Below are 14880 nucleotides of genomic sequence, written 5' to 3'. Positions count from 1 at the left end.
AATGCATTGGGGGGAATTTCCTCATAATATTTTTGTTTTATTACTAAACATATAAATAAAACAATTATTTCATCACTAGAACAACAAATTAATCATTAATGAGATTCACTGCTTTTTCAACTTCCATAAAAAATTAAACTTATCTCAACTTATTTCAAACATTCGAATGTATCCAAATCTATCTCAATGGGATCCGAACGTTTTATACAAAATCCACTCAAATATCTTAGCTCCTTATTATTTATAGATAAATTCAAATTATTTGAAATATTCTTAAAATCCAAACGGAGCCTGTAACAAATGAAAATAGAAGGGAAGATCAAGGATGAAGAACAGATGCCGAAATGGAGAAAAGGTTTTCTGTAATTCCTTTCTATTTCTGGAATGAAGCAGTACGCACTTATATACAAAAACAGAGAGAATATGCTAACTAACTCTAGCTATAAAAAGACAGTAGTGCCCTCCATATACAACTCAGCAAAATAACAGAATTACAAACGTGTGTGTCATGTGATTGCAGCCTTCTCCTTTTCTTTAATTTTCTGTTGTGATGCATTCTCCAATACCCCCCCGCAAGATGGAGCGTAAAGATTTACGATTCCCATCTTGGATAAGTGATTTTGGAGTACTTTAGATGATAGAGCTTTGGTCATGGTATCGGCAACTTGAGCAAAGCTTGGGACATAACGAGTGCATACACTGCCATCTTGAATTTTGTCTCTAATTAGGTGGCAGTCGAGCTCGATATGTTTAGTGCGCTCATGGAAGATTGGATTTGCAGCAATATGTATGGCGGCTTGATTATCACAGTGGAGCATGGCAGCTTGTGGATGGTGAACTTGGAGGGCAGCCAAGATAAACCTAAGCCATGTTAATTCGGAACAAGTTGCTGCCATGGAACGGTATTCTGCTTCTGCCGAGGATCGGGAAACAACAGCTTGCTTCTTGGACTTCCAAGAAATTAAAGAGGAGCCAAGGAACACGCAGTAGCCACTGACAGATCTCCTTGTTTCTGGGCAAGAGGCCCAGTCAGAGTCACAGTATGCCTCAAGTTGAAATGAGGAAGAACTAGGTAGAAACAGTCCCTGACCAGGAGCAGCTTTAAGGTATCGAAGGATTTTCTGTGCTGCCAAGAGATGAGCATCAGTAGGAGTGGCCATGAATTGACTTAGAGTTTGGACACTAAAGCTGATGTCAGGTCGAGATATGGTGAGATATAAAAGACGACCAATCATGCGTCTGTAAATACTTGGATCACAGAGTGGTATTCCAGTAGCTTGAGTCAATTTAAGGTTTTGTTCCATGGGGACTTTAGCTGTGGTGCTGCCGAGATTGCCTGAGTCTGCTAGGATGTCAAGTGTATACTTTCGTTGGCATAGATAAATTCCCTTGGAGGATCTTGCAATTTCAATACCAAGAAAATACCTTAATTTACCTAGGTCCTTAATCTTGAAGTTGCTGTGTAAAAGGGACTTTAATGCATGGACAGAATCAAGATCATTACTTGCCACTAGTATGTCATCAACATACACAAGGATGGCAACAAAAATGCCATGTTTCTCTCGAGTGAAAAGACTGTAATCAGCCTTGGATTGTGAAAAACCTGAGTTAACTAAAACAGTTGAGAGCTTGGAGTACCATTGCCTCGATGCTTGCTTGAGGCCATATAAACTCTTGAGTAATTTGCAAACTTGGTGAGGAGATCCTTTGTTATAACCGGGAGGCTTGTTCATGTAAATGTCTTCATTGAGATCCCCATGGAGGAAGGCATTATTTACATCAAATTGATGTAAATGCCAACCTTTGACTGATGCAATGGCAAGAAGACAGCGTACGGTGACCAATTTTGCAACAGGAGAGAATGTCTCTTGATAATCAACCCCTTCAAGTTGAGTGTAGCCTTTAGCTACTAGCCGTGCCTTTAACCTTTCAACACTTCCATCTGAATTGTACTTTATCTTGTAAATATACTTGCAATCGATGGGAATTTTCCCATGAGGTAAATCAGTGAGTTGCCAAGTATTGTTTGCTTCCAAGGCAGCCAGCTCAAGATCCATTGCTTTGCACCATCCAGGATCCCTAAGAGCTTGTTTATAAGTCTTGGGTTCAATGTGTGATGAGATGGTGGTGGAGAAAGCTTGATGTGGTGGTGAAAAAACATGATATGAAAGAGTGTTGTGTAGAGAAAAAGGCTTACCTGAGAAGGACAGTAGCTGCTTGTTCAACTCAGGAATAGGTGCAGTTAGTGCAGTCTTTTGGTAATGAAAATCCTGTAGGTATTGAGGGGCACTTCGAGTTCTAGTTGACCTTCGAGGAGGAAGGGGAGAGAAGGTAGGAAGTGGAGGTGGAGTGGGAATGGAAGAGGATGTTGTGGAGGGAGAAACAATTGGAGATGAAGTGCTGTCTGTATTTGAGCTGACAGGTGTTGGAGGTAGTGATGGTAGGGAAACTGGTATGGAATGTGGTAAATTTGAAAGAATAGGAGGTGGAGAAGGCAAGGAACTAAGAGATGAAGGAGATTGAGTGAGATGGAATGGAAAAGTGGTTTCATGGAAATGAACATCTCGGGACAAAAAAATTTGTCCAGTTTGAAGGTCAAGTAATTTGTATGCTTTGACATCAAAAGGATAACCTAAGAAAACACAGGCTTTGCCTCGAGGATCAAACTTTTTCCTCCCATGAGACAAAGTAGAGGCATGAGCAAGGCAACCAAATACTTTTAAATGGTTGTATTTTGGTGGATTATTGAAAAGGATTTCATATGGGGTCTGATTTTGCAAAAGGGGAGTGGGAGTTCGATTGATAAGGTAAACTGCTGTGAGAACACAGTCAGTCCAGAATTGAATAGGGATATTGGACTGAATTTTCAATGCTCGAGCAACATTCATGATATGTTGATGTTTTCTTTCCACTCTTCCATTTTGTTGGGGAGTCTCTACACAGCTCTTTTGGTGTATAATGCCTCTGTTTTGGAAAAATTCTCTCATTTGGAACTCGGTTCCATTGTCACTTCTAAGGACCTTCACTTTAGTTTGGAATTGTGTTTCAATTAAATTGCAAAATGAGATAATACAAGACCTTGTGTCTGACTTATTTTTAAGCATGTAAACCCAAGTTGTCCGAGAATAATCATCAAGTATGGTGAGGAAATATCGAGATCCATCATTTGCAATGGTGGAGTGGGGACCCCATATATCACAGTGAATAATATCGAAGACATGTGAAGATGAATGCTGTGATTGAGTAAAAGGTAAACGATGCTGTTTTGCTAAAGGACAAATTGAGCAAGGTGTATGATCATTGAACTTGAAACTGTTTCTTACAATAGGATCAGTTATCAAAGATAATCTTGAGAAGGAAGTATGGCCAAGTCGATAGTGCCATAAGTCAGAAATTGGAGTCATGTGAGTGGCAGATGCATATGGGGAAGAGTATGGTTGAATGAATTTAGGCAAAGCATCAACTAGAGCTGAAGGTGACACTTGGGACCTGAGGAGATGATAAAGACTGCCTCTAACTTCACCCATCCCAATCGTTGTCCAAGATGCTAAGTCCTGGAGAAAACAAGAATTGGACATAAAGATTAGGCAACAACAATTGTCTTGGGCAAGTTTTTTGGCAGACAACAAGTTAAAATGGAAAGAAGGAACACATAAGACATTATTTAGAATCAAATGGTCAGAAAGTCTTACTACACCAATATGGGTTACAGGGACAGCTTCTCCATTTGGCAATTTGACTTGATAACAAGTAGTTGTTGTAATGGATGTGAAGAGGGAGGTGCAACAGATCATGTGATCTGTTGCACCTGTGTCAAGTATCCAAGATGAAGTGTGTGGTTGTGAAGGGTGCTGTGTGTGAGTGGAGAGACAAGTGGTCATACCAGAAACTCGTGAAGAGCTGACTTGGTGATTTGAAGGTGAAACAGAAGGTTGAGCTACTGTTAGTGAAGCCATGGCTGAGCTGGTGTCCTTGGAATGCAGCAGGGAAATGAGTTGCTGGTATTGGCTCTTGGTGAGAGCCATAGAGTCATTTGAGTCTTCATCATTGTCACTGTCTGGCTGTGCTCGAGAATGAGTGACAGTTGCTGCAACATGCTTGGTTTTGCTGTGGAGCTTATGGCCAGGGGGATAACCATTTAATTTATAGCATTTTTCCATGCTATGACCAGTCATATGACAATGTGTGCATTGTGGTGGATCAGCATTACCTGCCTTAAAGCAAGTATCAAAGGAATGGCCAGGGATTTTGCAATGGGAGCAATAAGGCCGATTGTTTTTCTGGTTATGGAATTTGGCAGGGGTTTTGGATGAATGATAGAAGGGTTTGGCTTGCATGGCTATGGAATCAGAGGGGTTGGGAGGGGAAATGATTTGATGTTGGCGTTCTTGTTGCTGAATCATTGAGAAGACACGGTTAAGAGGAGGTAATGGATCAAGCAGCATGATCTGGTCTCGGGTATGAGAGTAGGAATCAGATAGGCCCATGAGAAATTGGATGACACAATCACGGTCATATCTTTCATGGAGAACCTTGAGTTTACCACATTCACAGTTAGGAATAGGATCATAAACAGCAAGTTCATCCCATAATCCTTTCAAAGTACCAAAATAGATATTAACAGTATTTTGATTTTGTGATAGACTAGCTAAATCTCTTTTGAGTTGGAAAATGCGAGGACCGTTTTGTTGAGTAAATCGATCTTGAAGTTCCAACCACAAGGTTCTAGAATCATCAACTAAAGCCAAGCTAGATTTCACAGAAGAACTTACAGAATTCTGCAACCATGAGACAACTAAGTCATTGCATCTCTCCCAAGCTTCGAAAATGGGGTCGGAAGGAGTAGTTGGTTTAAGCAATGTGCCATTGATGAAACCTAGTTTATTCTTGGCACGAAGAGCACGACTAATGGTTCGTGACCAGCTGACATAATTATCAGCAGTGAGAAGATCAGAAACCAGGGCAGCAGCTGGATTATCACCATTCTCAATTCTGAATGGGTTGAAAGGGTCTGAGAAATTGAGGTATCTATTTGGGGAAAGGTTATCATTGGTGGATTTTGAAGTATTTTCATCTTCTACATTGGCCATTGGATCGATTGGAGACTGATACCATGTAACAAATGAAAATAGAAGGGAAGATCAAGGATGAAGAACAGATGCCGAAATGGAGAAAAGGTTTTCTGTAATTCCTTTCTATTTCTGGAATGAAGCAGTACGCACTTATATACAAAAACAGAGAGAATATGCTAACTAACTCTAGCTATAAAAAGACAGTAGTGCCCTCCATATACAACTCAGCAAAATAACAGAATTACAAACGTGTGTGTCATGTGATTGCAGCCTTCTCCTTTTCTTTAATTTTCTGTTGTGATGCATTCTCCAATAGAGCCTTAGATTTTTCTAAAATATTAGCAATTTCATAAGTAACCAAATTATAAAATTGTTGATAGCGTAATTTTCCGTTTTTATATAAGACAGCGTTCTTTTGTAGGACAGAGGTAGGGACCAAAATATTGGTCTCAAATAAACCTCATCCCCTCTCCATATTTAGCACTATTTTCTATTGTTTTGGGGCAATTGTTGGAGAACCCACCTCCTCCTCATGTATCACTTTTTATGTTTAATAAAATTAACTTGGCTAAAAAAGAAAAAAAAAATTGCTGAGAGCGAACTTGCATATTAAGGCCTAGAGAATAAAGTGAATATTCATGTCCTAGTCATTTCCAAAGAGGTAAGGCTGACATCTTGCAGAAAAAATTTGACAAGATTCTCCATCCTCTATCTCATTTGTGTGATAATTATGGGCTTATGAAATACGTGGTGTTCCTAATTAAGGCATATATAAGAATTTTCCTTCCACTGCAGATGGTATTATCAAGATTATCCACAGAGCTGTCTGTCTCTCTCCAAGGAAGATGATCATGTTCATGAAGGTCCCAATCAATTGATGCTTCAACGTCTGTTTAGGATTCAAATTCGATTTGAATTATCGATATCTGAAGCAGGCCATCATGTTTTGTTTATTGTTTATAAAAACCAAACCTGATGCTAACAGCACAGCTCGGTTCCTTTTTTTTTTTGGTTATCTGTTCATCGAGATTCGGGCTCCCATTCATGATAAAGTGACTCATGGCTTAATTTGATGCTCAGTTTTTTGGCCAACATATAGAACAATTCTTACCAAAAGCATGCTTAATGCCAATTTGATAATACCTTAGTCATTTTCATTAATAGTGCGGTTGGAGACGAGGATTTCGATTTAGTTACATAAAACCAAATCATTTATATCATCTCATATAATTATTACAATTTTTTCAAACTTACACACAAAATATAAAAAATAATTCAATTTTTTAAAATTTTAAAATAAAAATAATATTAAAATTTTATATTATAATATTATTTTATTCAACTTTTAACAAAATATCTCATCTGAATTGTATAATCAAATAAGGCCTAAATCTTTAAATTTTGAATTCTTTATTTAGATTTAGATGATCATGTATCAAAATTTGGATTTGATTTTATATCAAATTCAAGATTGGAATAAGAACTCTCTTTAGTTTCATAACTTGAAGGATCAAGCTGAGAGGAATAACTCATTATAATCATCCGAAGATGAACTAATTAATTAGTTCTTCACGATAAGGATCAATCTAGCTAATTAACTTGAATATTATTGATGCATACATTTTTCTTGCCGTCTAGATTAATGATAACAAATTAAGGATTAAAATTACCTCAGAAAACAATAGATTTAACATATATAAGTACTGCTAAATACATCAGATCGATCGGCCCTTCATAACCTAAAAATGGATTCGAAATTGTTCAAAGCATCCAAATTATATGAGGAGGTTCTTATATGCACATCACAATAATGGCATTATGTTATGACATGTTAAGTTGCTGCTGTCTAATATAATTTGGGTCGATAAGCTTTCATATTCATCATCATCAACATTAAATATCATGAGGGTATATAGCACACGTTGAGCTGTGTCCTTTTATATATAACAAATGCATGGTTGATATATGATCATGCCTTTCTTATCCACATAAGGATGTATGCATGTATATATATATATATATATATATATATATATATAGTTGTCATGTGTATCAACGTAAGCCAAGAGTAACGCTATTGTTCAATATTTCTTTTACTATCATCATGCATGCACCCTCCGGCCACCATCTCATAATATGAAATTAAATGATTATAAGATATTCTTTATATTCTATTTATGAATTAATCATTTAATAACGTATCAAAAAATGTTAAATAAGTGATAATAAAAAAGAAGATAAATAGAAATTTTCATGTCCGCTAAGCTCACTGATCGAAAACCCCACGTACATAAATTGCCTGTGTATTATTTCATATATGTGGGTTCTGCTGTCCTTATTCGGTATATTGATAGGTTCTGCTGTCCTTGTTTGGTATAATGATAAGGCCAAGAGAAGGGACCCAACTTAGTTATCCAATATGCATGTACCATTGATCAGGATAACTAGCTAATACCCTAATTTGAGATCCCAAGTGTAATTGTGTGTATGAGAAAATTGTTTATTTATTATCAGTTATTTTTTATTAAAATACATTATAAGAAAAATGAACATTTATAATAAATTATTTATGATAAAAATAGACTCATTTTAACAAAAACTCGTCATTCTTGCTAATTAGTCAAATCCAACCACCCTAGTTATCGGCATAATATTAAGTATTTGAAAAATCTGCCCCTCCCATATAGATTATTTGCATCCGAATACTAGATCTCGTTTGAATATTGAGATAAAATAATTTATGAATGATAATGAAATGATTTAAATTAAGATATTTTATAAGATTTTTAAGTATGAGATTGAAAATTTTAAATTAAAATATTATTTTTATAATATAATTTTTATTTTAAAATTTAAAAATATTAAATTATTTTTGAAAAATGCTTATCCCACCGAGGAAAGCTATCAAGAAAGGCGACCAATAGTGGTTTTGTTTTTTTATTTAATGATTAAAGAAGTATTTTTAAATAAATTTGTATTTTTTTTTGTTTTTTAAAAAATATTTAAAGTGATTTAAAAATGTTTAAAAAAAGCACCAAAAAAAAAAAAAAAAAAGAGTTCATCTTACACTTCTCGATAGAAATTCTTGGAACCCCTCTCGGTGGCCTAGCAATCACAATTTTTTGTATTTTATTTGTTAGTTTAAAAAAATTATAATAAATAGATAAAAAAGTTAAAATTTTAAAATTAAAAAATATTTATATTAACTGTATTTAAATGTTTATCAACCCAAAGAGAGCCTTAAAATAATTGAAAATGGACTGGCTGCCTGCCTACGAACGTCAGAATCGATAGTCTTTTCTTCCTGTGCATGCATTATTAGTGGTCCATGCAAGAGATCACAGAAAAGGTTATATATATATTCGGGCGTCCGCTTGATTGACTTAACTTTGACTCAGAAAATGTGGTGACTTTGGTCACAGAAATTTAGAACATAATAATGGGTCTATTTCAAAAGTTTCTTTCATTCTCTTTCTTTATTGATGTTTTATTTAGTGTTTTATTTACGCTAATGAGATGAAGTATATTTATTTATTTATATTATATTCTTAACATTCTCTTTTATACATGGCCGGATCGGTAATTTTTTTTTAGGGGTCACATATTTTTAGTATGTGACATATTGAGATTTAAAAATTATAAAAACATAATTATATATAAAATTAAATCTCGATAACTTACAATATATATGTAAAAATAAAATTTTAAAAATACATTAACGTCTTAATATATGTTTCAAATTTTTGACAACAATGTTTCATGAAATAATATTCATTATTATTCTTGTAATGAAATATTTAGAATTTATTTATTTCATAGAAACTATTAAGTGGTCTTTTAGAATGTCATCTTTCATTCTAGTATATAAGCTAATTTATTAAGTTTCATGTAAATTCTCGATATTTTCATGTCACATTAAGCATATAATATTATAATTGAGACCTTAAATAATTTTTTTCTTGCTCAACAAAGTCTAGCGGATAAAATCTCTCAACTATTTTTCATATAGATCACTAACTTTAAATGATTTTTTTTATATTTTTATTTTGGATTCCATATTAAGAAGTCTAATAGTGTATAACAAAAAAAAAATTGTGATTCATATTTTAAACTTAATTTTGATTTAATTTTGGCGAGACTGCATTCTTGAAAATAAATAATATATAGAAATTATATAAAATTATGGGACTATAGAAAAAAAAAAAAAAATTGGAGAGACATTTGTAAGTATATTAGAATTTTATAAAATTTTACAGAACATATGAGATTATAATTTTTTTGGGGTGGTCATTTATTTATAAAATTATGATTAGAAACTAGGGTATATTTTTATTTTTTAAAAGATTTTGGGTGCCCTTAGATAAACTATTCATTCATTCTAAAAACTTTTGATTTTGGCTCGAGCAAAGGTTCTAAAAACTTTAGTTTATAAAGTTTATTAAGGCAAGTCATTTCCTATAGAGTAATGCTAGAGAGAAGCCATTATAGTAATGCACATTTTGCATTTACTGCGTGGCTTCTTCTAATTGATTGTTCTCAACACTCACTTAGGGAGATGTGTGGTTTATATAATGCCACATCATGTGTGCAAAATAGATGCACTCAATAATAACTTCTATCTATATTTATTCTTTCCTTTAATCTAGAGGAACGGAGGACGATCCCCTAATCTTTGTCAGACGTACGTATACGTTATATATTGAGCCAATTATTAATTTATACAAGAGCATGAAGTACGTACGTACACGTCAAATGTCAACAAAATTGGTTGCCCGTAATAAATGAAAATTGATTTTGATGGTTGGCAATGGCAGATGTGGTCCTTCAAACCGTATTCAATTGCTACATTACTCCACAATGACCATTTTTTTTAAAATTTTTTTATTTTATTCAATGGTTCATTGTTGTTCTTTATTTTTTATTTTTATTTCTATTTCTATTCCGTTTTAATAAACATCAGCAATATAAATGCTTCGTTGGGTTAAAGCTGAAATAACATATTAACATAGTTTTTCTTGATTTAACTTCTTTTTTCCTTCTTTTATTTCATTTTCAAGTTCCATAATAGAAAATTTCTATTATTAAATATGTGTATAAAACATATCTAGTAAAATATTTATATGATATAATCTGATTTAAAGATAAATTTTGAATTTTGATTCTTACAAATTAAATCTTACAATTAAAATTATATAAATAATATACTCTACACACTGACTTGATAATAGAATAATTCTAAGATCAATGTTACGTACAGTCCTCAAATGGGAACTATATTGCAAGACTAATTAATTTTATCTTTATATTTTTTTCAAAATTATAATAATATCATTTTCAAAATGATATTTTTTTCATTTAATAAAAGACTTACACATGCAGTCTCCAAAAAAAAATCGGGAATATAATTTCTCTAATTATAACTATATGCAATGACGAAATGAGAAATTAGATAAATTCTAATCATTTAACACAACCTTACAAAAATAACAAAAAGATTGTGATTTAAAGACTTACAAATATAATTAAAAAAAAAAACCCTTTAACCGAGAATTTGTGTGGTAACCAATTGGGCTTGACTGCGTCTAATCTGCAGTGTCATCATCCTAAACAGACACATCAGATTGGGCCCAGAATTTTCAAAACACAGTCATCCATCTTCTGGTTTGTCGTCATCCAATTTAAATAAGATGAAATATTTTATTGAAAGTTAAATAATATATTATTATAATATTATTTTTATTTTAAAATTAAAAAAATTAAATTATTTATTATATTTTAAATAAAAATTATAAAAATTATATAAAATTAAATAAAATAAAAAAATTTAATTTTATATAACTAAACCAATCCTTAATAGTCCACCCATATCATATCATACCATACCATACCCTCTTTCCAATCCCATTCTCAAATTTTCAATCATACAAAGGCCAAAAAAAAAAAAAAAAAAATTAAATAAATAATAATAGTAAAGTGATATATTTGTCTTTTAGCCTCACAAATTCTATAAAAAGTCTTTCCCTGTCAGCAAATGGCCCCCCTTGGTCGGTCCCACTTTCCATTTTTTTTATTTTTAATTTTATGTGATGTATGCCTGACCACTCTATTAAACCAACCAAGATATCAGAGGATACCCCCATGTCACAACTATTTTTCCTCAAGAAAATTAAAAAAATTCTCACATTAAATAGTCATGAATGTAATTATCCCTTTTGATTGGTGTTTAGATTGCCACGTATTTTCCATAAATATCACTGACCCACAAATGTGTTAAATGTGTCCAACAATTTTTTCAGTCCATGCGTGCATAACATTTCTTTTATTGAAAAAATTTCATCAAAATTTGATTTTGCATCCAATTTTCTTCATCTTTATGTCCCATCTTGATCGATGACACGAAAGTAGTGTTAAATTCATCGAAATGAGTGAGTCGAAGATATCTCAAATAGTATATTTTAATTTTTAATTTTTTTATATATTTTTTTAATCATCATAAATATTTTTTAAAAAAAAATCATAATATTATTAAAAAAATATTTTTTTAATCATTTAATAAAAAAAAAAGTTTCAGAAAAAATGTTCGGGATCCATTTCTCGACACAAATATAAGCAGTTGATGAGGTACGTATATTGTTCATTTTCTTATCATTGGGTACAACCTACAAAATAGGTCATATTTTATAATGTAAATTGTAATTATCCCATTTTATTTTAAAAAATAAACAAAAAATCCAACTCCTAAGCTCTTAGAATTGCAGGCCTAATGTTTGATAGGGAGAAAACTTCTGGTTGATAGAACTTGTTAACAAACTTGATACCCACTTTAGTTTGGAAAATTATTAGGTAGATGACGTGGTATTCTCATTCAATCACAACATGTGATGTAATTAAAATGAAAATAATTTTTTATCAGTTATTATTCACTATCTCATATTCTATATCCTATGAAAAACATCATCATATTTTATGAAAAAATCCCAGCACTTTATGAAAAAAACTATAAATATGAAGCGTGAGAATGAATAGTAGCTAATCCATAATAAATATCAATTAAAAATTACTTTACAAATACCAATCTTAAATGTTACGACATTTTATGATAAAATGGAAATTTTTGTGTTCTTATTTCGAGAGTTTTTAAAATTTACTCCCTTAGTTTTCAAAATTTCTTCTACTTATAAACTCCAATTAAGATCCATAGTAGCAATTATCTGAAAAGAACATATTTTTGGTATTAAATACTTGTAAATACGATTTTTCTGTTCAAATAATTGCTCATAAGAATCGTATGGTACAACTTTATCTTAAAGTCCTGTTTTAATTGATTGAAATGGATGGCTTAATGAGTTCAACCTCAACCCAGACTGTAAAACGAGAGGCCCACACATATCAGTCTTCAAGTGGACGTATCTGCCAAATTGGCCCTTCGAATCAATCTACTTCTCTCCTGGCTGTCCACAGATTGCAGCACGAGTTGATTGAACGAATGGATTTAACTCCAGGGCCAGTTCGTCTGAAAGAACTCTGCAAGCAATGCAACAGAGATGATGGCCTATCCCTTTGGTGCTAGGTGCGGGTAAAACACAGGCCATTGTTCATGCCATGATCTTCCATCTTATTGTTCCTTATTTATTTAGACTGTCATGAGAATAATTGAATGAGTTAGGCAGAATCGTATTTAGTTAGAAAAATATTACAGCTAATTCAATGTGTCAACGTAAAGAATGAGATGAGATTAAGAAAAGCAGATGAAAGGAGATCGAGGTGAGAAGGAAACTACAAACAGTCCGATCGAGTAGGGCCTAATGACGGCTTGCTATTAGCTGTATGGAAAGCTAATCTGAAATAGAGCTTTCCATATGAAGGCAGCAGTCTTAATCACCTAACAACGTGATTCTCTTTCCTTACTTACTATCACTGCTATATATATACCTCCAATTTCTCTTTTTCTGAATCATATTAGAAATAATTCTCTCGTTCTTTTCAACACAACCATGGCCATGTATGCCTCCTTTATACATGCTGTTGCCTCTCTTTTACTTTGTGTGCTTGCATTTGGTCTCTCTGTTATGGGTCGACCCACCACTTTTCTTCAAGATTTCAAAGTCACATGGGCTGATTACCATATCAAGCAGATCGATGGAGGGAGGGCCATCCAACTCATTCTGGACCAAAATTCTGGTAAAGCTCTTTAGTACAGTACTTCCAAAAGTTTATAATTTGGATTGTGTTCAGACAGAGATGACACACAAATTGTTACTTTTCAGGATGTGGGTTTGCTTCCAAGAGTCAGTACTTGTTCGGGCGTGTCAGCATGAAGATTAAGCTGGTTCCTGGAGACTCTGCTGGAACTGTCACTGCCTTTTATGTATGTTAGATTACCAATTTGAGCTAGCTTTTGCTATACATCACTTTTCTGACCTTAGTTTCTGGTATATATATATATATACATATAGATGAATTCAAACACGGATTCAGTTCGTGACGAGCTGGACTTCGAGTTCCTGGGGAATCGAACTGGGCAACCATACACTGTCCAGACCAATATCTACGCTCATGGGAAGGGAGATAGGGAACAAAGAGTGAACCTTTGGTTCGATCCTGCTGCTGATTTCCACACTTACACAATACTGTGGAACCACCATCATATTGTGTAAGTGAACAGTTTCATACATACATACATACATATATATATATATAAGCATGACCGACACATATCCTTGTACGTACTAACAGTGATCTGATCGATGTTTGTTAATGTTGCTGTTGTTGTTGGCACTGCAGCTTCTATGTGGACGATGTGCCGATAAGGGTGTACAAGAACAATGAAGCTAAAGGAATTCCATTCCCAAAGTTCCAGCCCATGGGGGTCTATTCCACTTTGTGGGAAGCCGATGACTGGGCTACGAGAGGTGGGCTGGAGAAGATTGATTGGAGCAAAGCGCCTTTCTTTGCTTATTACAAGGACTTTGACATTGAGGGATGCCCTGTGCCTGGACCTACTACCTGTGCCTCCAACCCCAGAAACTGGTGGGAGGGAACCACTTATCAAGCACTTAATGCCCTTGAACTTAGGAAGTATAGATGGGTTCGTATAAACCACATGATCTATGATTACTGTACCGACAAATCGAGGTACCCGGTGACCCCGCCGGAGTGTTTCGCCGGCATCTAAATTTGCTTAATAATCGAACCGGAAGTCCATGCATCCACCAACTGATGAACCATATTCCATATACTTTGTGTACGTACATGTTCTTGTACGCTACGTTCGTTGTGTGATAAAAGTCATGCATATAGGAGGGGTGTAAAGGGGGAGTTATATGAATTATTCTTGTGTATAAATGTCCATGAAGGCTAAGCTCTGGGATTGGGCAAAAGTCAATTCCTGCATGTGGGCTATATAATAGCCTATTTGTGTCTGTACTTGTTAGGCATTTTATGTGCCAATAAAGCTTCTGCATAATTGTGAAGAGGATATTCCACAACTCTATGTGCAATGTTTTCAAAGGCTAAGCCAAGAAAAAGTCTTCTTACTTTCAAGTACTGATGAACCAAAAGCAGAAGGTCTGGGCCCATGCCCATGCAAAAGATGTGGTTACATCCAAATTGATTGTTTTGGGTGAAAACGAAAAAGTTCTAAGAATTTTGGGTATGATTTATAATTTAAGCATATATAATACTTCATCAAATATGTCAGAAACCTGCTAAAACCTATGATGAAGTGCAGCAACTCTTTCAATATGCATTGAAAATATGCCTCTAGTGGGCACTGAGAGAGGGTCCCAGCAGCAAGGGTGGTCATGGT

General features: G+C 33.9%; 1 protein-coding gene across 1 annotated transcript; it reads left to right on the top strand.

The window, feature by feature from the left end:
- Window positions 1–12492: 12492 nt before the first annotated feature.
- Window positions 12493–14560, top strand: LOC108981839 (probable xyloglucan endotransglucosylase/hydrolase protein 6). Its single transcript, XM_018953092.2, has 4 exons — window positions 12493–13253; window positions 13340–13440; window positions 13529–13725; window positions 13857–14560. Exons 1-4 carry the CDS (start codon window positions 13067–13069, stop codon window positions 14245–14247), a joined length of 876 nt encoding a protein of 291 aa, XP_018808637.2. The 5' UTR covers window positions 12493–13066; the 3' UTR covers window positions 14248–14560.
- Window positions 14561–14880: the final 320 nt, after the last annotated feature.

This window comes from Juglans regia, chromosome 11 (assembly GCF_001411555.2).
Source record: "Juglans regia cultivar Chandler chromosome 11, Walnut 2.0, whole genome shotgun sequence".
NCBI lineage: Eukaryota > Viridiplantae > Streptophyta > Magnoliopsida > Fagales > Juglandaceae > Juglans > Juglans regia.
This window is presented reverse-complemented; position numbering and strand designations above follow the sequence as displayed.